This window comes from Dermacentor andersoni, chromosome 6, assembly GCF_023375885.2.
Source record: "Dermacentor andersoni chromosome 6, qqDerAnde1_hic_scaffold, whole genome shotgun sequence".
Lineage (NCBI taxonomy): Eukaryota > Metazoa > Arthropoda > Arachnida > Ixodida > Ixodidae > Dermacentor > Dermacentor andersoni.
In genome coordinates this window covers 137,376,277-137,400,246 of record NC_092819.1, presented here as the reverse complement: position 1 = coordinate 137,400,246, position 23,970 = coordinate 137,376,277, and the positions used below count along the sequence as shown (strand labels likewise).

The 23,970-nt window shown below is 49.4% G+C and overlaps 1 protein-coding gene across 3 annotated transcripts in view; it reads left to right on the top strand.

Annotated features, from left to right (window-relative positions):
* LOC126523364 (abasic site processing protein HMCES-like) overlaps nucleotides 1-22,740 on the top strand; it is a 40,019-nt gene extending 17,279 nt beyond the window's left edge. For 2 of the 3 annotated variants that reach the window (XM_050171998.3, XM_055066915.2), the window contains 4 exons: nucleotides 7,131-7,193; nucleotides 15,367-15,479; nucleotides 17,580-17,660; nucleotides 22,271-22,740. In XM_050171998.3, the coding sequence (XP_050027955.2) occupies nucleotides 7,131-7,193; nucleotides 15,367-15,479; nucleotides 17,580-17,660; nucleotides 22,271-22,475 (462 nt within the window). In that variant the 3' untranslated portion in view covers nucleotides 22,476-22,740. The remainder of the gene's footprint in view (nucleotides 1-7,130; nucleotides 7,194-15,366; nucleotides 15,480-17,579; nucleotides 17,661-22,270) is intronic. The other variant, XM_055066916.2, reaches the window with a different exon arrangement.
* The last annotated feature ends 1,230 nt before the right edge of the window (nucleotides 22,741-23,970 follow it).

Sequence of the window (23,970 nt, the reverse complement as noted above, 5' to 3'; positions counted from 1 at the left end):
CAATGCCCATCCATCCATATCATTTTCTCGCACGTATTCTGCATCTACTATTAACTTTCTTGACGTCAGCGTTTCAGTGCTAAATGATAAACTATCTACTGCCCTATACAAAAAGCCGACAGATAGACGTCAATATTTGCACTTCGATAGCAGTCACGTTAAACATTGCAAGACTAGCATTCCTTATAGCCAAGCCTTACGTTTTAAAAGAATTTGTTCTGAGCAATTAGAGTTTCAAAAGAATTTCGGTACCCTAAAAAACGCTTTAGCCAAACTAAATTACCCACCACAATTAATTGACGATGCAATAAAACGCGCAGACGTGCATGACCGAAGGACGCTTCTTTGCATTAAGAACAAACCGACTCCCTCACCCCAGACAAATCTTGTCCTAACACACACTGTGTCAGTCTCAAGTGTTTCGCATGTATTAAAGAAACACCAAAATATTCTAATGCAAAGTGAACGCCTCAAAAACATATTCTCTGATCCGCCTAAAGCAGTATACCGTAAAGCTAGAAATATTCGAGATATACTAGCATCATCATCTAAGACTGACTGCCCTGATGCCATCGGATGCCATCCTTGTCGAAAACCGCGATGTATAGTATGCCCCTACATGGTCACATCGCAACAGGTTACTAGTACGTCTTCAAACTTTTGTTTAAAAATCAAAGGCGATTTCGACTGCGACACAAAAAACGTAATATACATGCTTGAATGTACACTCTGCAAAAAACGGTACATCGGACAAACAGAAGGGCCTTTCAGATTCCGCTTTAACAATCATAAATCCCACGCTAACACGTTGCCCAACCTGCCCATCTCAAGACACGTGCATCTTCCTGACCACTCATTTGATAAACTGAGAGTCACGTTGCTTGAATCTGGATTTCGTTCAAATTATGATAGAGAAGCCCGCGAATCCTTCTTTATCTATAAGTTAGATACCGTCGCGTGTGGTATGAATGAATGTGTAGGAAAATTGAGTTGCCTGTCTTTGTAGCCCGTCACTTGTCCCTTCTTCTACTAGTACGTCGCTATTCCCCTTTTTTGTGTGTCTGTGTTTGCTTGATAACATAGCACATATTGAGCACATTGAGCACGTTTTGTTGTCACGTGGCGATTGGTTTTTTACAATTCATTTCGATGCGTTTTTATGCTTTGTATTTTAGATGATATGTTTGCAATCGCCATCGGTCTATACAGATGTCAGCTATCCTTTGAACGATTCGGATGCATTTTGTTCGCCCATTTTATTCGTTTTTCATGTAAGCGTAGCTTCATTTGGTTGATAGGCACATTTATATTAACTGTACTGACACCATACAATGTATTCTGATGAAGGCCGGACCCCGGCCGAAACGTCAATAAACCGCTTCATACGCGCGTCTGCTTCACTGTATATATATATATATATATATATTGTTACGAAGAGTTGGGAGGAAATGATTTTATTTACAGGCGATGGACGATGATCGTAGCGTGATCGCAGCGCAGCTCGGCCTCCCAAACTCCTCGTCCTCTTCGTCTTCTCTCTTCTTGTCCACGCCTTTCGTATGCGTTACATTTCCCCACAAGCAGACGAAGCCCGTGGGGCGAGTCAGGATGGACAAGCAGGGTAGAAAGGCTTCAGGCGAGCAATATGAGTCAGCTGAGTTCTGCTTGATCGCCGACCATTGCACAGGAGGCGAGCTATGACGTGAGTGAGTTCGCTCAGGCGGTCCACGACTACAAATGGGCCTGAATATTGTGACAAGAACTTTTGGCACAATCCGCGCTTGCGTTGCGGTGTCCAAAGAAGGACCAAGTCACCTTTCTCCAACGATACTTGTACGTGACGGTCGTCGTATCGCTCTTTCGAACGACTTTGCGAGGCCAGAGTACGAAGACGAGCTATTCGACGGGCTTCTTCGGGGAGACACAAAGTCTTCGATACAGAATCGTCACTGTGCAGTACGAAGGGTAAGAAAGTGTCGAGAGGGCTTCGCGGTAACCTTGCATACAAAAGATAAAATGGGCTATAGTTCGTGGTTTCGTGTTTCGCCGTGTTGTATGCGTAAGTGATGAAGGGCAGCACGGCGTCCCAGTTCTTATGATTGGAGGAGACGTACATGGCAAGCATGTTGGTGAGCGTTCTGTTCGTCCTTTCAACGAGGCCATTGGTCTGTGGATGATACGGCGTGGAATGACGGAACTATGAAGTGCACAAACGAAGTAACTCTTCAATGGCATCAGCAGTGAACTGGCGACCACGGTCGCTGATGATGACACGTGGTGGGCCATGGCGAAGGACCACGGAACGCAGCAGGAAGACCGCCACGCAAGCAACGGTAGAAGACGCAAGCAGCGGCTGCAGTTTCTGCATACCGTGTAAGATGGTCCACACAGACAATTATCCAACGTTTCTTGTTGTTAGATAACGGGAATGGACCCAAAAGGTCAATGCCTACTTGCTCGAACGGCGTACTGGGCGGTGTCAATGGCCGAAGGGGACCCGGGGCTGCGGTGGTCGGTCGCTTGTGACGTTGGCACGTTTCACAACTAGTGACATAGCGATTGGTTGTTTCGTACATCTTGGGCCAGTAAAAGTGCTCCTGCGTGCGATGCAGCGTTCGTACGAAGCCGAAATGGCCGGATGTCACATCGTCATGCATGACGCGTAGAACGTCGGAGCGGAGACTCTCGGGGACAACAAGCAGAAAACGCGCTTCATGCCCGGAGTAATTAGTTTTGTAGAGCAATTTATCACGGACAGTAAAGCGACCGCTGCCTTTAGAAGTACGGGCGGCGACAAAAAGCGGATCGAGGGTAACATCATTCCATTGTTCTCGCTGAAAGTCTGCCGCGTCAGGGAACGTAGGAGTAACAGCAGCGAGACAGTCGTCAAAATTCTCAGCATCGCAGTCGGTAGTCGCAAGAGGAATCCGAGAGAGGCAGTCTGCGTCAGCGTGACGACGGCCACTCTTGTACGATACCACAAAGTCGTATTCCTGGAGGCGCAGCGCCCAACGTGCGAGGCGACCAGAGGGATCACGCAAACCGACCAGCCAGCATAAGGAATGGTGGTCGGTGATAATCTTGAATGGTCTACCGTAAAGATAACACCGAAACTTTTGTATGGCGAAAACGGCTGCCAGGCATTCCTGTTCCGTAACCGTATAATTGCGTTCAGATTTGCTCAGGCAACGGCTGGCATATGCGACAACATGTTCTGCGCCACTGTGACGTTGTACAAGCACCGCTCCTATCCCGATTCCACTAGCATCAGTGTGAACTTCAGTCGGGCAAGATGGATCGAAGTCACGCAAGAGGGGTGCTGACGTTAGTACAAACTTCAGTTGAGAGAATGATGCGTCACACTCTGGTGTCCAATTGAAGGATGCATTTTGTCGCAAAATACTTGTCAACGGGTGAACGATGTCGGCAAACCGGGGAACAAAGCGACGAAAATACGAACATAGGCCAATGAATGAGCGGAGTTCTCGTGCTGACTGCGGTGGCTTGAAGGAGGTCACCGCTTCAATCTTACGAGGATCGGGTCTGACGCCATCCTTGTTGACTAAGTGTCCCAGGACCAGTGTTTGACGTTCGCCGAACCGACACTTTTTTGAGTTTAGAACCAGTCCAACTTTCTCAATGCAGTCGAGAACGAGGCTGAGGCGTTCGTTATGTTCTTCTAACGTGCGGCCAAAGATTACAACATCATCGAGGTAACACATGCATATCTCCCACTTTAGACCGCGTAGTACTGTGTCCATGAATCTTTCAAAGGTGGCAGGAGCATTGCAAAGGCCAAAAGGCATAACATTAAATTCGAATAGGCCATCTGGAGTCACGAAAGCGGTCTTTTCCTTGTCGGCAGGGTACATATAGTTATTTGCCAATACCCCGATCGCAAATCAAGTGTTGAGAAGTAAGAAGCAGAGTGTAAGCAATCAATGACGTCATCGATTCGGGGTAGTGGATATACATCCTTCTTCGTCACTGCGTTTAGATGTCTGTAGTCCACGCAGAATCTCCGGGAGCCATCTTTTTTTCGGACCAGGATTACTGGGGCTGCCCGTGGACTACACGACTCTTGAACGACACCTTTGTTCATCATCTCCTTGACTTGTTCTGCAATAACTTTGCGTTCGGATGATGACACTCGGTAGGGCTTCCGACGGATGGGGTGTGCTGAGCCGGTATCTATTCTGTGACGAGCGCGGGACGACGGTAAATGAAGGGGTGCATCTCCATGCGTGAAGTCGAATGCTGCCTCATGCCTGGCAAGGACCTGTACCAGTGCTTGCCGTTCCGATGTACCGAGAGCCTTGCTGATCATGCCGAGCATTAGCTCTTCAGAGCGGCGATTATCGCAAGGAGAGCAAGCTTTAGAGACGTCCGTAGTTAGTGCTGCTATTGAGCTACACGCGGCTTTATCGAAGAGAGCGATTTTCATACCGCGAGGAAGGACAACCGGCGTGGCGGAACAGTTCAGCGCCCACAATGTGGCGACTCCTTTCGTCATGCACACGACAGAGCAGGGCACAAGTATATCTTTTTTAGCACAGTTTATGCGGAGAGGCCAAACTACAAGGTCAACACAATCACCATCAACAGTAGTTGCAGAAACACGAACGGGCGTCAGGCACCACGATGGTGCAATCACTTCATCAAGAACACTGAGTGTGTCTGTGTCCCTGTCTTCACCACCCGACCTTTGTTCGGAATGTGCCGATATAAATAACTTGTTCAGTGATATTTCGCCACAACCACAGTCCACGGAAGCACCGCACTGTTCAAGAAAATCTATCCCAAGGCTAACATCGTGCGAACAACGAGAAAGAACAAGGAATTCCGACACAAACACTTTCCCAGCCAACAAAACACTCGCAGCACAAACACCAAGGGGATGAAGCCACTCGCCGCCTACTCCACGAAAGGTAATACCGTCGTTCCAAGAAAGCATAACTTTGTGGCCTAGACGGTTTTTGAAAGCGAGGCTCATCACAGACACAGTCGCCCCAGTATCAACTAACGCCATGGTCGGTATTCCGTCAATCGACACATTCACTTTGTTTTTGAGCATCACAACAGGCAGAGGCATTTCTGGCAAAGACCGTCCGGCGACCACACCTCCATTGGCCGCGGATGCTAGTTTCCCGGCGGCGGTGAGGAAGAACGGCGCCGAGGAGACGGAGAGCGGCGGGGACGGTTATTTGGTGGCGTCAAACTGCGTTCAGATGCTGGCGAATCGCTGCGTCTGGGCTCGTGTGAGAAGTGGTCCATTGTAAGGAAATCGGTCGTCCGCAAGTCATATGAAGTACGGGTTCTGGGTGACGAGAACATCGGTGGTGTCCTACGTGATTGACGGCCTTGGCGACAATACCGAGCTATATGGCCTGTGGAACCGCAGTTGTAGCACACGGGATGGTCGCGGTTCACAGCGTCTTCCTCGAAACGAATGGTAGGCGGCTGCGGGCGGCGAGAGAGTTCGTTGTCATGTGGATAACGTGTCCCTGCTGCTTGCTGAAATCCGTTGTATCTTTCATAAGTCACGTCCTGGTAGTAGGGTCGGTGCTGTTCTTGTCGCGGCCTGACAGAAGTCAGAGGGCCTCGGGGGTAAAAACGCGGCTGCTCTCGTTGTGGCCGAGCGTCATAAGCAGGGCCTCTGTCGTAGAGACGTGGCTGCTGTCGAGGCGCGAGTTCATAATCCTCAGTGCCCCTTGACGCAGGATACGGAGAGAAGGATGCTACGTTTGGCTCAAAATCTGGTGGTAGGCGGAAGCTATGAGTGCCTGGATGTGTCACTTGCGCGTGCAGGCTGAGCTCTTCCCGAACAATTTGCCGGATCGTTGATGCAAGATCGAGAGGCTGGTTGCTGTCCACGCTTGCAACTGTTGTCACATTGGCTAGCCTGCCAAACTTCGGCGTGATGCGCCTCGTCTTTAGTTGCTCGAAAGTGCGACAGTGCCGAATGACGTCAGCGACGGAAGCCAGGTTGTCTTTTGAAATGAGGAAATTGTATACATCCTCGGCAATTTCTTTTAGGATGTGCCCGACTTTGTTTTCCTCGGACATTCCACAGTCTACCGTCCTACACAGTTTTATTACTGCCTCGATGTACGTCGTGCAGGTTTCGCCTGGCACTTGCGCACGTTGCAGTAGCGTCTGTTCTGCCCTTTTCTTTTTCGTCGAGGAGTCGCCGAATCGCTCTTTGATTTCCGAAACAAATCTTCCCCATGTGAACGTCTCCTCGTGATTGTCGAACCACAACAACGCCGTATCCGTTAGAAAGAACACGTCGTTCGAAAGCTGAGAAGCGCTGTTCGACTTGTTGGCGGCACTCACCCGGTGATAATGGATGAGCCATTCCTCGACGTCTTCGTCTGATCTTCCGGCGAAGGGACGCGCATCTCTCAGTTGCAGAACAGAACTTGTCGGCGCAGCAGTTGGAATGGGCCGTTGTTCGTCTGCGTCGTGGGACATATTCAACTCTGGTGGATTGGGTGGGAGTCCAGCAAGGCGATGGCTCCGTCGAAGAACTTGTGGTTCAGCCTCCGTCTTCGGGTGTCGATTACCCAGCACCTCCACCACAACTGTTACGAAGAGTTGCGAGGAGAGAGAGAGAGAGAAGAAACTTTATTAATGAATGGCCGGCAGTTTCGTTGTGGTGGCCTCAAGTTGCGAGGAAATGATTTTATTTACAGGCGATGGACGATGATCGTAGCGTGATCGCAGCGCAGCTCGGCCTCCCAAACTCCTCGTCCTCTTCGTCTTCTCTCTTCTTGTCCACGCCTTTCGTATCCGTTACAATATATATATATATATATATATATATATATATATATATATATATATATATATATATATATATATATGTGTGTGTGTGTTTGTGTGTGTGTGTGTGTGTGTGGGAGAGAGTAACGAATATCGCTGTAAAAGGAAACGCATCGTGCATTTCGGCGAAACACCCATTGGCGCACATCTTGCAATTCCGAAACGTCACACTTTCATATGAGTTCATTATTTCACTCACTCTTTTGAAAGGGCGTAAGGGGTGAGCTTTAGACCTATGAAAACAACACTGAGCTACCGCGGCGATAGAGTGCGAAAAGTGTGCATCTTCTTATTGTACTGTGCAGGTCATCCTGGACGGTGAAGAGGCAGTGGCGTCATGGTTGGACCCCAACTACACCTTCGAAGAGGTATACGCTGCTTCCTCTCACGCACTTTCGAGTATTCCACGTGTTTTGCTACGAATAAGAAACAAGAATGCCTACATCGGCAAACCTTGAAATCGCAGGCATATGGGGTCATCTCTCAGATAATGCCGAATGCCTTCGTAACACAATAAGTAATTTTCTAAGCAATCGATAATTTGCGCGCCAAATCATATTTTAACACTATTGATATATATGACGATGTTTGAGTAATGCTTTCTACTTCTGGGAGGTTATGAACTGAACGCCAGAAAATAAAAGTCGCAGTTTCGCCCGAAAGGCGAAGCATCAATTGCAATAGCAAACTAGTGGAAAGGTATACGAAGTGAGGATAGCAGTTTTATCGGCCGTATGAACTTGTAGGCACTCGCAAACTAACTAAATTAACAAGCGCGGTGCCACGCACGCACGAACAAACATGAACACCTCACTCGATGACCGCGAAAACTCGCTGTAAAAACGCTGGAGCGAGGAAGCGCGGCAGCTGCAGCGAGTGAATTGACCTTCGTGGTAGGTCTCGTACCAGCGCGAACTAAGCCGCGAAAACAGAGCGCAAGGAGGACTCTGTCCCCGTCGCAGATGGTTTTCAAGATACAGCTGTCCTGGCGGCCGTGCGCGCCCGCCCGAGCCGCCCGGGCCGGCCGGAGTGGAACGTGCCCCCCCCCATCCTTACCCTTCCTCCGGAGCCTTGAGCGCGGCGGAAGACGGCGCGCTTCCTCCCCGCTTTTCTCTCTTGCATGCGCGAGATTGAACCGCGATTGCCGGCTCACTCTCGCGCATGCTTTCACTCGCACATACTGCATAGGCGCGCGGTGATGATTTTATCGCCCTTCGACGTTATCCAGAACATCACGGCGACGGCATAAATACGCCTGGAGTGTCTATGTAATTGCTATATCGCAATAAACAAAAGACAGGTTTAAATTAACATAATTAAGACTCAGCAGCGCCGTCGTTGAGCGACTCAACGACGGCGCTGAGCCGCTCAACTGCAGGATGAGAAGACGACGAGATGGATGGATGGATGGATGGATGGAATAACTTTAATGAAAGGTCCTGCGAGCTACGGGCGCAAGGTCCCATAGAGCGGGCTACTCCCACGTTGGGACCGGGAGTTGTAACTCCCTGGCCGCATCGTGGGCTCGCTGGGCAGCCCAGAGCTGCTCCACCTGGTCCGTGCTGCGTAATGCTTCTTGTAACCTGGCGGAGTCCTGATTCTTGTTTGCGTGGGTCCGACCACACGGCCAGAGCAAGTGACGTACGTCTAGTGTGCTATGGCAATTTTCGCAATATGATGTTTTGTATAAGTCAGGCATGCAGTGATGTAGTCTGTTCTGCGTGAGGTACGTGTTTGTTTGAAGCATTCTGAACGCGAGGGCTTGAGGCCTGGTGAGCTTATTGTGAGGTGTGCTGTATATTCTGCGGTCTAGATAGAAGTGCTTTGTGATCTCGTTGTATGTGGAGGGAGGGTCCCGATTCTCGCTGGGATGGTCACAACCAGAATGGGGTGCCGTGGCGGAGGGTTAGGTCTCGCGCGCTCCTGTGAGCCATCTCATTGAGATTGCGAGGGGTGTCCTCGATCTCTCCGAGGTGTGCCGGGAACCAGCAGATGGTGTGATTCTGCAGCGGTGCGGATCTATTGATTATTTGTAGTGCTTGGCTTGCAACTGCTCCTTTCTGAAAGGCTTTGACGGCCAAGCGTGAATCGCTGTAGACGTGGGTGGTAGTTGGGTCTTTGAGCGCGAGTGCGATGGCGACCTGTTCTGCTATCTCGGACTTGTGGGTGTTGACTGTGAGAGCGTTTGTGACTTGACCTTGCTTATTGATCGTGGTGGCAACGAAGGCCTTCCTGGTCGGGTGCTGCGCCGCGTCTACGAAACAGGCTAGGATCTTCTTATCACGTATTTCGCGCAGGATGAACGATCCGCGTGCCAGCCTTCTGGGTTGATGGTGCGCGGGGTTCATGTTCCGCGGGAGTGGGCGAACCGTGTAGGAGTTGCGTGTGTCCGTCGGAACGCCTTGATATAGGTTCTCCATTACTGTGGTGTCATGACCTAGTTTGGCTAGGATTTCTCTACCCGGTTTGGTTCCAGAGTCTTGTCCATTGAGCCCGTTCTTGAGCTTCGGCGATTTCTTCAAGTGTATTGTGTACCCCCAGTTGCAGCATGAGCTCTGTCTCGGTGTTCTTGGGGATCCGCAGCGCTAGTTTGACTAGCTTCCTCAGTTGTACATTGAGTTTGTCCTTCTCCGCTACCTTCCATCTGTGCATGGCCGCCTCGTAGGTGAAGTGGCATAGCGCAAACGCGTGTGTTAGCTTGAAGAGATTTTCTTCCTTAAGGCCGTGTTGTCTGTTTGCTACGCGTCGTATGAGATTCAAGGCATTATTCGACTTTGTCACGATCTTCTCCACTGTCGCGGCGTTTGAGCCGTTGCTCTCAATGAGCATCCCAAGGACTCTCATTTTGCTGACGTGTGGAATGGTTCCTCCGTCTTTTGTTCTGAGAGTAATGGAGTGTGTGTCTCGGATTTCGTTCTTTGGCTTGGGACTGCTTTTCGATGGTTTGAAGACGAGGAGCTCCGTCTTCGCAGGCGAACATCGCAGGCCGGTGGGAGCGAGGTATTCCTCGATCGCGTCGATCCCTTGCTGCAGAGCGCTTTCAATTGTTTCCAGGCTACCTCCGGGAACTCAGAGCGTTACGTCATGTGCGTATATCGTGTATTTGACGTTCTCTATTTGATCCAGTTTCTTGCCTAGGCAGCAAGCGCAAGGTTAAAAAGCGTTGGAGAGATGACAGAAACTTGCGGGGTGCCCTTGCCGCCGAGTTTCTATTTCTGGGACTTGATTTCCCCTAGACAGAGGGTGGCCGTTCTGTCGCTCAGGAAAGATTTTGTATAAGCGTAGAGTCTCGTGCCGAGGTCGAGGCTGGAGATCGTGTCGAGTATGTAGTCATGTGATAAATTATCGAATGCCTTTTCGAGGTCTAGCCCTAGGATTACTCTCGCGTCTGTCGTGTCTGCGTCAATGAGCTCATGCTTGAGGAGCTTCATGGCGTCTTGGGTGGAAAGCGCGGGTCTAAAGCCGATCATTGCTGCGGGGTAGATATCTTTTTCTTCGAGATGTTTCGAGAGCCTGTTTAGGACCGCGTGCTCGGCTACCTTGCTGACGCAAGACATCAGCGATATAGGTCTGAGGTTATTGAAGTTGGGTGCCTTGCTAGGCTTTGGGATGAGCACGATGAGGGCCGTTTTCCAGTCTTCAGGTAGTGCTCCGTTCCTCCAGATTTTGTTGAATTAATCTGTGAGGGTTTCGATTGAGGTTTCGTCGAGGTTTCTAAGTGCCTTGTTAGCTACGCAATACGGCCTCGGCACTGACTTGCTGTTTAGGTTCTGAAGCGCCGTGCGTATCTCTTCGGTTGAGAAGTCCCGATCTAGTTCTGGGTTGGCTTTGCGGCGATATGCTTCAGCGGTCGTGCCTCTAGCATTTTTGGCCAGCGGGAGGTACTTGTCGGCGAGACGGTCAATGAGCTCCTTTTCCGTGGTAATTTTGTGTTCCTCGTGCATAATCCTGTTCAGCGTACGACCCTGGTCCGCTTTGGTTCTGGTTCTGTCTAAAAGATGTTTGAGCAGGTGCCACGTCGTCCGGCTGTTGATGCGGCCGTCCGCGGCGTCGCACACCTCGTTCCATTGCTGGTGTTGCAAATGGGTCGCAAGCCCCAAGGGTAGCGTTGGCCTGGCGGCCTGGGGCACAGCTGGAAGCATCCGAAGGTCCTGGCAAAGGATGAGTCGACTGCTAACAGAACAACTTGTTTATTCAAGCATCGCAAAAGAGCGGCCGGTCAGGTCGACCGAAGTGGAGAAACGGGAGACCACGTTACTCGACCGAAGAAATCGAAGCTTCTCTCTTGGCGTCCGGGGGCAGCTGCTTTTATACTCTCGGAGTCGAGGGCAAGAAGGAACGGCTTGCAAGAGGCGCACGTGACGGCGGCGCACGGACACGCTGTGACAAGAAGTGACGTATCCGCCGGGCCGGCGCCGGTCAGACCTCCTCGTTTCACAGCTGGGGAGCTGTGTGTGTGTGGGCGCGCGCGCGCACACACACACACACACACACACACACACACACACACACACACGCACACGCACACGCACACGCACACGCACACGCACACACACACACACACACACACACACACACACACGTGGCATTGAAACATGCCTGGACGCTCTTAGCAGGAGGCGTTGGGACAGCGCTGAACTGGCCAAAATGTCCGCCGTGGTGAACGAAGCCCCGGCGTCCGTTGCATCCGCGCCGGCTATACCGCACGTCGGAGGCGAAACGTAACACTGGTTAGATAGTTGCGTGCAATATTCTGCAATCAGCCGGTTGAGGGAAGAAATTCTTTTTCTCAGCCGTCGATTGTGTCTTTGTTCTTTCCATCTCCTGGTGAGCGATTGTTTGGCTTCGAGCATGTGAGCCAGTCGGCTGCCCATACTTTGAACGGAGAGATCTGTCTCTATTTCCCTCGTGGCCGCCTTAATGTCGGCCTTTAGTTGCGACGTCCATTGTTCCATTGATTCTTTGCCTGTTCGGCGTTCGCGTCTGAACTCGCGGAACTTGTCCCAGTCGATGTACGTCATTTTATGGGTTCTCTGGATGGGGTGTCAATCGTTGTCTCAACAATGTGATGATCGCTGCCCAGACCCTCGAAGAGGTTGTTCCACTGATAGTTTGGAACGTTGCGAACGAAAGTGAGACCTGGCGTTGTGCCGCGGTTGACTGAGTTACCTGTTCTTGTGGGGTATTCGGCGTTCGTGATGAGCGTTAGGTCAAGTTCATCGGCGTCATTTGATAAGTCCTTGCCCTTGGCTCTGCTGGCGACGTATCCCCAGGCCGTGTTAGAGGCGTTGAAGTCCCCGGCCACGATCATGGGGTTGTCGCCCGCACGGTTTCGGGCGAGCTGGAGTATTTGCCTAAATTGTTGTGCTCTGTGCTTGGGGCTGCTGTAAACGTTTAGGATGAATATGCTCTTGGCGTTCTTGGCTCTAGGGAAGACTTCCGTGAGAATGAATTCGCAATTGCTGCGTTCGTGATTAATGTTGTGTGTCGTGTGGGCTAGCTTGTTGCTGACCAACGTGGCGATACCTGTACATTTATGTCGCGGTGTCGTTGCGGTCACGTCAGGGTGTAGCGGTATTTGTCTCTTGTAGGAGAATGACTTGGGGTTTGTCTTTCTTGGCTCGAATGTATTGTTGCAGGGGGCCTTTTTGCGGACGTAGCCCCTACAATTCCATTGCCAAAGGCGAAACGTTTCAGTTTGCACAGCCATCTTTGTTGTTGGCGTCGGGTGGCCTTTGTGAGGCCACGTTGTTGCTTTGCCTCTCGAGCGACAACGCCCGAGATAGCTTGGTGATAGTAGACTGTGACGTCACAGACGGGTGGTCTGCCATTTCTAGCGCGTTGAGCCTTGCCCCATGGATGTTGATCGTCTCCATCATGTGGTTGATTTGTAGCGTTATCCTGTCGTAACCTTCCTTGAGAGTCCCTACAGTCGTCGCAAGTTTGTCTTGCCCTTCCTTCAGTAACGCGACGGTAATTGCAAGCCCGCCGAGTAGTTCCTTTATTTCCTTAATGTCGCTGTCCATGCTCGATGGATGTGTGTTTGTCACGGCTTTTCTCTTATGTGGATTGCGCGTGGATTCCGCGACCGGTACTTCTACTACCATGGGTTCTGATGTGGCTTCGGTTTGATTAGAGTCGGAGGGTGGTGGCGTTTTGAGTTGTCTGATTTCCTCGACGAGTTGTGCGATTGTTTGCCTTAACTCTTTGTTTTCGTGTTCTAGTCTTTTAATCGTATTTGCTATTTCTACTTGCTCTGGCCGTGCCATCGGACTCACCTGGACGGCGGCCTGCTGCTGGTGCTGCTGTTCTTGTCGCTCCTGTTGTTGGTGCTGCTGAACTCGTTGGGCCCACGTCAACCGGTCATCACCGCCAACTCGTGGGCTGGGGGCGAATCGTATCCTTGACGAGGATCTCTGGCTCGGGTTCCTGGAGCGTCCTCGCGATCGTGACGACAGGCGACCGCGGTTCCTCGATCTCGAGCGGCCCCGCTCGCCGGACAAGCGAGCATCTGCGTTGGCGGCCACGTTTTCGTTGATGGCGCCACACTCGGCGTCCTTGAGCGGCGGGAAGTCGTGCTAACTCAAGGCGATTGGTCCTGATCTCGTGGTGCTTTTGCTTGCGTTTGCTGCGATGCTTCTTTCAACTCGTGTTCTTCGGACGACGTAGGGAGTTGGAAGCGGTTCGTGCATTCCTTGCTTGCCGTGACGTGATTTCCCTCGCAGAGCGCACACTTGATCGAGGTGCACACATGATCTGCGTTAGGGTTAGCTAGTCCACAGCCTTTGCAAATTGCGTCGTCGGGCGAGGGGCATACGTCCGCACGATGGCCGAGTCTGCCGCACACATGGCACATGGCGATCTGCTTGCGGTAAACAGAACACTTGATCAGGGCGTTGCCGTATCTGACATAGTTCGGGACTCGAAAGCCGTTGAAGGCGATGATGACCGTGCCAGTTTCCTTGATACTCTTTGCCGCCAGAGCGAGCGGGTTGCGTGGGTTGACGATCTCGCGGTTTATGGAGTCCTGCGTTCATCGAGCGGAACCTCTCTTATAACGCCTTTGCACGTTTCGTGCGGCGCCGTCCTATATGCAGTGGTTTCAAATGTTTGCTCTCCTATGGCAATGCTGCGGATCCTGAGGTATTTTGCTGCGTTCGCTACGGACGGTGTGCTGACCACCATGATGTTCTGCTTCAAATTGGGGCATATCGTGTCCTCGCTTCGCTCGTTAGGTTCGATGCAAGCAGCCAGGCAAATTGCTTTGGTGACCGTAAGTTGGCCTACCTTGGCTATGTTGATACCGCCACGCATGCGAATCACGATCTTGATGTCATCTTGGGGCAACGCGGGCATCCTGCTTGCTTTGATCAAGGTGTTTCTCGCTGTTGAGACGGTTGCGTTCGTATTCCCTCCCTTTCGCTGGTGGTTAACGAGGTTGGGCTGGCTCAACGCAGTCTTTATTACTGACGGGCGCGGCGCCACGATAGTCCACCCGGCGTCTGCGGTGAAGTCTTCCGGGCTCATGTCTTGGCCATTGACTTCGTATGCCATCGCTGTAGGGTCGTTCTTGGGTGGAAGGCTCGTTTGTTGTGATCGCTGGAGGCCTCCGTAGCTGGTGTGGGCGCGGGGAGGTCTGGGATCGGCGGCGGCTTGGTCAGAGTCGAGATGGGCGTTAATGACGGCGGCCGTACTCGCCGTCAGGCTTAGAGCCCGAGGCGAAGCGGCGAGAGATGAAATCATTCGTAAAAAGTCCAGAGGTCACGCACTTGCCGAAATGTGGTCTCCCTAGGTAGAGAAGAACTTCAATAATCCGATTCCGAGTAGAAAAGGCACAAAACTGGGCAAAAGGCACATTTAAATTGGCGAGAAAGCGGGAGCCGGCGCAGAGGCGTCCGCAGCAAGCACATGCTTCTTCTCCGACGACGAGATGTGCCGTGTTTAATGTGCCCTTATGGTATTTTACGGTATAATGTATGTAAACAACGGAGAAATTTTATATTTTTGTGCTACCTTCTATGCGACTTCTTAAGAACAATTTGCGGAGCGTAGTAAGCTTAAAAGCATCCTTTATCTTTGCAAGATGTGAGCAGACGACAAAAGATTATGAGTTCGAGCGTTGCTTGCTCGGTATATGTCGTTTGGTGCTTTCGCGATTCGTTACTTCAAGGCTTAATTTACACCTCGAAAGACGAGATTTTGTAGTTTCAGATATTATTTGTAATATTACTCGTTAAAACCATTTTGTGAGGTTGGAGAAAAGAACGCAGCTTATTTTTTCTTTCCTGTCTTTCTCTTACCTTTTTTTGCCACGAAAGCAGTGCGGTTGTGGAGTTGTGGTAGAACACCAGCTTCAGATCCTTGGGGTTCTTGGTTCGAACCAGGACGTAAATTCGTAAAAAAACATTTTCTTAATTTATTTCCGTGATGTTACAAGGAGCTGTGACGTTACAGGGATAGCGCGATGACTAAAGCTATAGCTCACAACTGCTCAGTAAAAGAGAAGTATGGTGCAACGTTTTGACGTGTAATTGGACGCAGCTGACGTACTCCGTGCGGTGCCCGCCCAACCTGGTGTGCCATCCGGTCTCCCCCACTGTGTCCAAGGTGACCAACAACACCGTCGCGTGTGTGCTCCCTTACCACACTGAAGAGTGAGTGTAGCATCTGCGTACTATATGCTGCCCGGCGTCGATACTTCTAAAGCAAAATTTGAAAATGGAAGCACTCGTAGCACGCCCTTCGTTCACCCTCTCGTTATTTTCAGGGTGCTAAAAGAGTGTTATGTGCCACATAGCAGTACTATATACTGCTCCCCTTCGCCGACCGACGCCGCCGCTCAGATGATGGCGGGTGAATCGCACAGCGCTGGAAAAGGGATGACCGCTGAAGACAAGACACGAAAGTCAATGAATTTCAGCGATTTTATAAGGACGAAACACGCGTACTTATAGGCACTTATTGTACAGGATGAAAATAGGCACCGCGAACAATGAAATCACAGGGGCTCAACGCGTGCGCAGAAAATTTATTGCTTTGTTGAGTAAGGAGATACCCGCCGTGGTTGCTCAGTGGCTATGGTGTTAGGCTGCTGAGCACGAGGTCGCGGGATCGAATCCCGGTCACGGCGGCCGCATTTCGATGGGGGCGAAATGCGAAAACACCCGTGTACTTATATTTAGGTGCACGTTAAAGATCCCCAGGTGGTCCAAATTTCCGGAGTCCCCCACTACGGCGTGCCTCATAATCAGAAAGTGCTTTTGGCACGTAAAAACCCATAATTAATTAGTAAGGAGATGTTAAAAAATTAAATTCTAGGGTTTAATATGCCGAAACCAAGATCTGATTACGAGGCACGCTGTAGTCGGATACTCTGGATTACTTTTGACCACCTGAGGTTCCTTAACGTACACCTTACTCTAAGTACACGAGCGTTTTGCATTCCGGCCCCATCGGGATGCGACCGCCACGACCTCAGCAGCACGATTGACGCGGCGGATATACACAGAAGTACGATGCAGGAAGTGCTCACACACTACTGTCTTGTTCGGTAAAGTATGTGTGTATGTGCATTCCGTGCTGATGGATTAGCTGAGAATCACTATGTACACAGTCTTGTTTCTGCAGTCATCCTTTGTGCTGTGATTCGCCTGTCATGTAAGACCAACTCGCTCAAAATTTTGTTTCAGCAGACGAGCATCGTCGAGGGATATATCCCGCAGTTCTGCAAAGGTGGCGTGAGACGATCTAAAGCTTTGCAATTTGACGGGGACGTCAGAGGCTGTGCGGCAGTGTCTCTCATTTTCATAAATTTAGCTGAAAGTCATTAACTAACCTTTGCTGCGAACCCTCTAGGCATCAACGGGTTCCGATAATGAACGAGAGTACGAAATTGGGCTAGTTCTTCGTGAGGTATAGACAACTTGCACGTGACGTCATGCACTCAGCTCTTCACCCTGCTCAGGCCTGCATGGTCCTCCAACCAGGCGGCTAGGATGACGTCAGCGTATGTGCCCCGGGTAATCTGCTCCAGTATCACAGAGGCACGTTCGGAACGCTGTTGGCACCTGTGGAAAAACCGTGGAAGAGCTAGCGCGGGAGACGCCACAGAAGCCGCTGCTTGTCACAGCGCCGGTCCTCCGACATGGGCTGTGTTCCAACACTCACTGTAGACGGCGAAGTAGACCGCCAAGCGGACAGCGGCCATCCTAAATCCCGTTACAGTTCTCACGAAGCCATCAAAGTAGACAGCTTCGCGACGACAGCGCCTAAGTAAAAGACGATGCGGGATAATTTCCTGCCCAAACAAAATGGCGGCTGAGCAGGACGCTTGGAAAGCTGACAGGAATGTTGTCTGTGCATAAGAAAAGTAGACACGCGTTATCCTACGCCCTTAATGTAAGCTTCATCGTGTTTTTCATAGGTTTGCAGGCGTAGACCTAAAATATAGAAATAATGTGTGCTTTTTTTTAAATATTTAATTGTCGCCGCGAGGAGGCGTCACGTCGCAGAAGCGTCTTCCGTGCGTCTTCCAGACGGCTAGAAACGCGTCCCATTACATGTCCTCGAAGCTCTCTCGGCTGTCTCCTTATAGCTGTCTATGTAGACTGTCTCCGACGCTGGCCAGAATTGGAACACACCTGATGTCTACGATGGCGTCGGTGCAAGTTGTCTATAGCACATTCCATATCACCGTGTGGTGCGCAACCTTTCCTTGATTGACAGCGCTGGAGTCTTTCTTCTCCACTTCTCAGGCACAAGGGAAACAACGTGGTGGCCAGGCCCAAGAAGCGTGCCTCCAAATCGCCCTCCAAGCCCGTCAAGAAGGCTCACAGGTGAGTCGCGTGACGGCAGACACTCATGTGCATGCTACGCGATAATATTTTATCGAAAGCAATGCAGTTAATCACTTGGTTACGGTAAGTGAAAGTTATCCGGGGCGTCGTTGTCCCTGAAATTGTTACATTATAAACAAAAATTCGGTCTATTAAGCTGAGTACGCAGGCATACATTGTATGGAATCCAGGCTATGAATATCTTATTGACACATTAAAGTCATCTTTCGCTCGTTAGGTCGTTTCAGTGCCATCGTACATCCAGCGTGCCATCTGTGAAGGTAGCATTAGGTCTCCCTTTGCTATCAGTTATAGGACTTTCAGAAAATTTACCACCTAATACCAGAAATGTAGAACTTTCTAAGAAACAACCTGCATAACGTCGCCTACTCATAATCGTCTTAAGGTTCGTGTTTGATTTTTTTTTTTACGCTAGAAATCAGTTTTGTTTCTTCGTTCTACATACAGGCAATGAATGGATAGCCATATCCGCTTTAATTGTCTAGATTATTCTTTCATCTCGTTTTAAAGTTGTAATTCCAGTATAATTTTACTCTGTTTTTGTTCTTACTTTCTGCCTTACGGTGCCCTTAGTTGCATTACTTTTTTTTTTCTCAGAGCTAAATGTTCTTGGTTTATTAATTCATCTGGCACCTGTCTGGCATATGCATACTAATTCATTCCAACTGATGTAGTGCCTGTTCCCTCCTGTAACGTCCTATTTGCCTTCAAGGTATGCAAACACATAAAAACATAAATTTATGCTATTAGTTTTACGGAACGTTCTTGCGGAAAAGATATGTGATTCTTTTAACTGTGCTTAATGATGTAAAGAGGGGATATTCTCGATAACATATTACTAGCGGCGGACATCATGCAGCGTGTATTCTATAAAGTTCAAACCAAGTGAAATTAAAGTTTATTTTCATTCTGTTGAAATATAGATTAGCGGGCTATAAAAGAAATATGTATTTTAGAAGAGTTTGACAGCCCCTGAAATAAATTTCTGGAGTGGCAGCAGCACTTCGTAATACAAAAATTAAAACTTGACAGGCACAAAATTATTAAAGGGTATGCGCATATTAAATTAGAACACACATATATAAAAGTAGAAAGATTATGAGCAGTAGATTACAATCAAGATAACAAAAACGAAACAAGCGATTTTCGCAGCCCTGGTAACCTCTAGACATATGCTGATACAACTGTAGATACAACACCATGGATGTATTACTGAAAATGGGTGGCCTTGTATCGGCATCATTAAAATAAATTAACTAAATATCCTTTCTACAACATATACCAAAAAAGTATGGTTGGACCAGATATTGGAACAGCGAAAATAAAACTATTTGGTGCTCAAGTATATGTCCTCATAGTCGTAGCCCCGAGATGGGCACGGGTTTTGAGATAAATATTTAACTTCGAAATGTCCCACGAAATGGTCGGGTGTCGTGCTTATATATTCGTAGTCTCGTTTTGAATTTTGCGGGGAATGGTTTACGATGCAAAGGAAGCGTAGAAAAGAACGAAAGAGCAATGTATTTCAACGCACAAGAATTTCTCGACCACTTGCTTGTTTTGAGCATGGAGGTGCGCCATCAGTTGCCCATCGTGAATATGTGCCTCGTAGTGCATGTATAATCATAAAGTCGATTAGCACATTTACTTAGGTTGTATTTATCCGTAGCAAGGTGGCGAATCGGGCTAGTTGATAAAACTTCATGTTCAACAGGTCTTATAGAAAGCACCGGCAACAGAGACAACAATTTTACAGAAAAGCCGACAGGACAGCGCTTCACTCGCACCTGAAAACTTTTTTTATTGAACACAGATACCATATAGTTAGTTACACGATTTACACGTTAAATTTCGTCTGTGTGCTGGTGTGCTTAAAGAACTGTTCAACGTGTGCTTCGCTGTGTACGCAAAATGTCGTTGGCAGTTCCGTCCAGTAGTGGTAAAAAATAGCATCAAACATTGAACTTCAGCACGCTTTGTTAACTCTGTCGCTCTAGTTGACGTCAGCGTGCGTAGTATATTGCTATAGGTGGCGTGTTTCAGCGACGTGTTTCCAGCTCCCAAATCACTGCCGGCGCATGCAGTCGGCCAAAGCATCCAAGGCAACCGTCGCTGGAATGTGGATATGGACTCCACCTATTCACGTGACCGCTTTCTGAAGGCACTGTCACGTTTCACACGATGCTCGACGTGCCACGTTCCGTCAGCAGCGGTGAAATGTTTTTTTTTCTACATCGTATAATGCGTGGAGCAAATAATTAATTGCTGCATGTACTTTGATATGAGACAGCGCATTGTGACTGACTGCACAGTAAATCAAGCTTCACTCTAGTTACGAGAACGCATTAGAAAATGCACTAAGCATATAATCCCCCGTCTTTGACTTTCTTTCAGTGGAGTCAGCTATACGGGCAAATTGTAATAAAGTTATGTCCCTTCGGGGACACATTTTTCCTCCAGCATAATTAGTGACAAAAAATTACAAAACAATGGATACTGCTCAACTGCAGGTGACCACGTTAGCGAATAATGTGTAGCCGAAAATCATTCCTTAAATTTAGAGGCATTGTCCTTACGAATTTTTCTCGTCCCTTCCTAAACATGCTGTTCTACAACCAGCGTCGAAGACTTGCCGGAAACAGGATACGCGAAAAAAGCCAGATTCCCACCAAGCATGGTAACATTGTTTCGAGTTCATAGCTACTACTATGAACAATCGGCCATTCATCATAGGTTTTGACAGTTACGCTAATGGACCTACCAGACTAAACACTCTTACACTAGCTCTGAAGACAAAAATTTGTCTTTGTCGGCGTGATGGTGCACACGAACGGACGCAGAAAATTCGCTGGGGTAGCCATATACAGCTTCGCTGCGAAAAACATTTGAGCTGTGCTAGTAAGTTTCCATTCTACAATATGAAGGAAGCCGATCTTAGAGTCAAGGGGGGGGGGGGGGACGATTGTGTAAGGCACGCAAGCTTCTGTACTCTGCAGAAGTTTGCGTGCCTTACACAATTACACAAATTACAAGCGGCATGCTTTGAGAGAGCACAGACTACTGATAACCTCTGTGGAACCCGTTTCCTGTAATCTTTCAATCGCTGGCTATGCAGCACCACACAATAGAAAAGGCAATCATAACAGGAGTGCATGTTACTAAAACCAGAATACCGGAAGACGTGTCCGAGTACAGCTGCACTAGTGGTGACACATTTCGACGCTGTGCCCAAACATGACATGTTAAAAACGTTTTTTTGGTGCACTACTTTTAATCTAAAAAAAAAAGACGAAATAAAGAAGTCGAAAGCTGCCGTCGTCATGACGACATACTGTCGCAAAGGCCTCATTGGAGGCAATTTTACGACACCCAAGCCAGAGAAGTGCGAGCAGTGTTTATTAAGGCGCGCTCTAGTTAAAGGGGCACTAAAAAGCATGGCTAAATTAGTTTAGATTGATGAAGTATTTTTTAAAATGTGTTTTAGTTAATTTCGATGTACTAGAGGGATTATTATTATGAGAGAAAATGAGGGTCGAAGTTTTATTCCTTAGATTTCGCGCCGAAGCTCCAGCGCTGGCACGTCGCTCTGACGTTAAGAATCTCAACGCGCGTTTTCGTAATTAGGCCGCTCTGGCTCAGTTCTTCATACTTACCCAGGTTTGTATTTGCCTCTTTTGGAATACGACGTAGTCCATTTTAACCAACAAATAGGTAACTAACCGAGCAGGCGGCATCATAATACATGCCGTCACAGCGAATTGATGCAGGACCCCCCCCCCCCCCCCCCCCCCCCCCGCCCCCTATCACTCTAATATCGGCTTTCTTCGTATTGTAGAATGGTACCTTACTAGCACAGCTCAAATGTTTTTTTTTCTTTAATATATACCTACCACCAACCCTTTAATGACGGCACATATAAATAGCGGAAGAAATGTCTATTTTCTATCTCAATATGAAAAACACATCGAGAATTAGCATAATCAACGAAAATGAAAAAAAAAGTTTTTCGGTAACTTTTTTCAGCAATACGGAGAGAGCACCAAGCAGAAAACCGGACTGGGGCTTCGCCTCAAGCCACCTGTGCCTTCGTTTCGCATTTATACAGACAGCTCTCGTCATATGTAAACCATGGCTGTACATTTCATTTGCTTCACATCACGTGTGTGACACTCAGTGCAGCCGGAGATCTTTCATCGTTCCGTCTACTTTTACCGCGCTTTCCAAAGAAAGCGAGCCCCGTGCCAAACTTCTTCATCGGCTTGTGTTCCTGCTCTAACCAACAGATTACGCTTGCTGCCTGTCATTCAGCGATGGCCAAATACATTTACCAAGAAACTTCATATTGACTGCCGAAACTCAGTAATGAAATTTTTGCTGCAATACTTGTCAATTAAGGGTTAAACGCAGCTTCGTAAGATGCCGCCACCGTGTGGTGCTACTCGTGTCTACGTCTCCTGGTATTTCCGCATGCGCTCACGCTAGCGTTCTTCAGATGTTCTAAAATATATATATTAAGCATTGTGCCCAAGTTACAGGTTAGGATAACCTAAAGTAGCTAACGAAACCAGTGGCTTGTTCGCGCACCGCAGGAGCCGCTCCCGGTCATCCGCGATGTCGGCCAGCTACCGCTCCTCGTCGTCGAGCACCCGCTCCCACCGCCGCTCCCGCTCCAGGGCGGCGACGCGGAAGCGCTCCAAGACGCGCCACCGCACAGCTTCCGACTCCTCGGAGCGACGCCAACGCAAGCACTCGCACAAACGCAGCGACTCCCGTCGCCATGGCCGCTCGTACTGAGAGGCGTCCGTTAGCCCCGTACGCGGCCCGGGATGAGGCGCTCGCTATTGGTCGGTAGCGCTGAGCGGTGCTGTCAGGTGACCCCGCGCCACGGAATGGCGGCCTGTCGAGCACTTGGGCTCCAACGTCTTCGGCCGTGCCGGCGAGGACTCGGAGAAACTCGACGAAATCGGATTGACTTTAAACATTGTCGTGGCGGGGCACAAATAAATTCTGAACACAGCCGACTATAAAGCTGAGCTGATATTCCCGAAAATCTTTTAAATGCGAAGCGTTTCTTTGCATCGTCGGAGCAAGGTCATGCTCAGTGACGTTATGATGTTTTGTCTCCGAAAAATGTGGGCCGATCCCGCAGATAGGGTAGCATAAAAACCTGGATATAGTGCTAATTAGGGCGACCCTATTGGCCGGTGCCGGACATAGTGAAAACACCGGATATATAGTATGAATTAAGGTGGCCCCATTGGTCGCTACTGCACATAGAGGAAACACTGGGTATATTGCGAATTGGAGCGACCCGCAGCGGCAGGTGATGCACGTCAGAGCAGACGTGAGCTCACTTTCATCTCATCGTCGACATTATCACGCCGTCGTTGTCCCGCTGTCGTCGTCATTCCTACGTCGTCGTCATTTCATTGCCTTTATGGGGACATTGTGATCATTCTTTTGTTTTCATGTCACCGTCATCTTTCCGCCATATTTTTTATTGCGTTGCGGCTAGTTGGAATGGCATAATTAGAAAACAGCGCCGCAGAAGTCAAGACGCACGCACAACGTGAACACGAGCACAGCGATAGAAGTGGTTCGTCGTCTATGCTCGTTTTCCACATTGTGTGTCCTAATTTCTTCAGCGCTGGTTTCTAAATATCTCGTCATACCGTCGTCATCTGTTCAATGTCGTCATACCATTGTCGACGTCGCGTCGTCATCACAAAGTCACTGTCATGAAGTCGTGGTCATTCCATCGTCGTCAGTTTGTCGTACAATTAATTCTCGTCGTACCTTTGTTCCCACGCCATTTTCGTGATTCCGTTTCGTCGTCCCTTTGTCGTCATGCCATCGTCGACATGCCGTTGTTGGCGTGCAGTTTTCGTCGCACCATGCACCCTCGTCATGACGCTGTTGTCATAGCATTGTAATCATTCCAGCATCGTCATCTGATTGTCGCCATGCCACCGCCGTCATACCATCGGCATCAATCCAGCGTCGACGTCACACTGTCGTCATGCCGTCGTCGCCGGACCATCGTCGTCCCTCCAGCGTCTTCATTCGGCCGTCGTCACGTAGTCGCCGTCACGTCATCGTCGTCATGCCATCGTCGCCACTCCTGCGACCGTCGTCATCCCATGGTCATCGCGCTTCTTCGTCACGAGGAGACTCCCTCGTTCTTGGGCGTTCTATACGGCCAACCCGCCGTGGTTGCTCAGTGGCTATGGTGTTGGGATGCTGAGCACGAGGTGCTGGGATCGAATCCCGGCAACGGCGGCCGCATTTC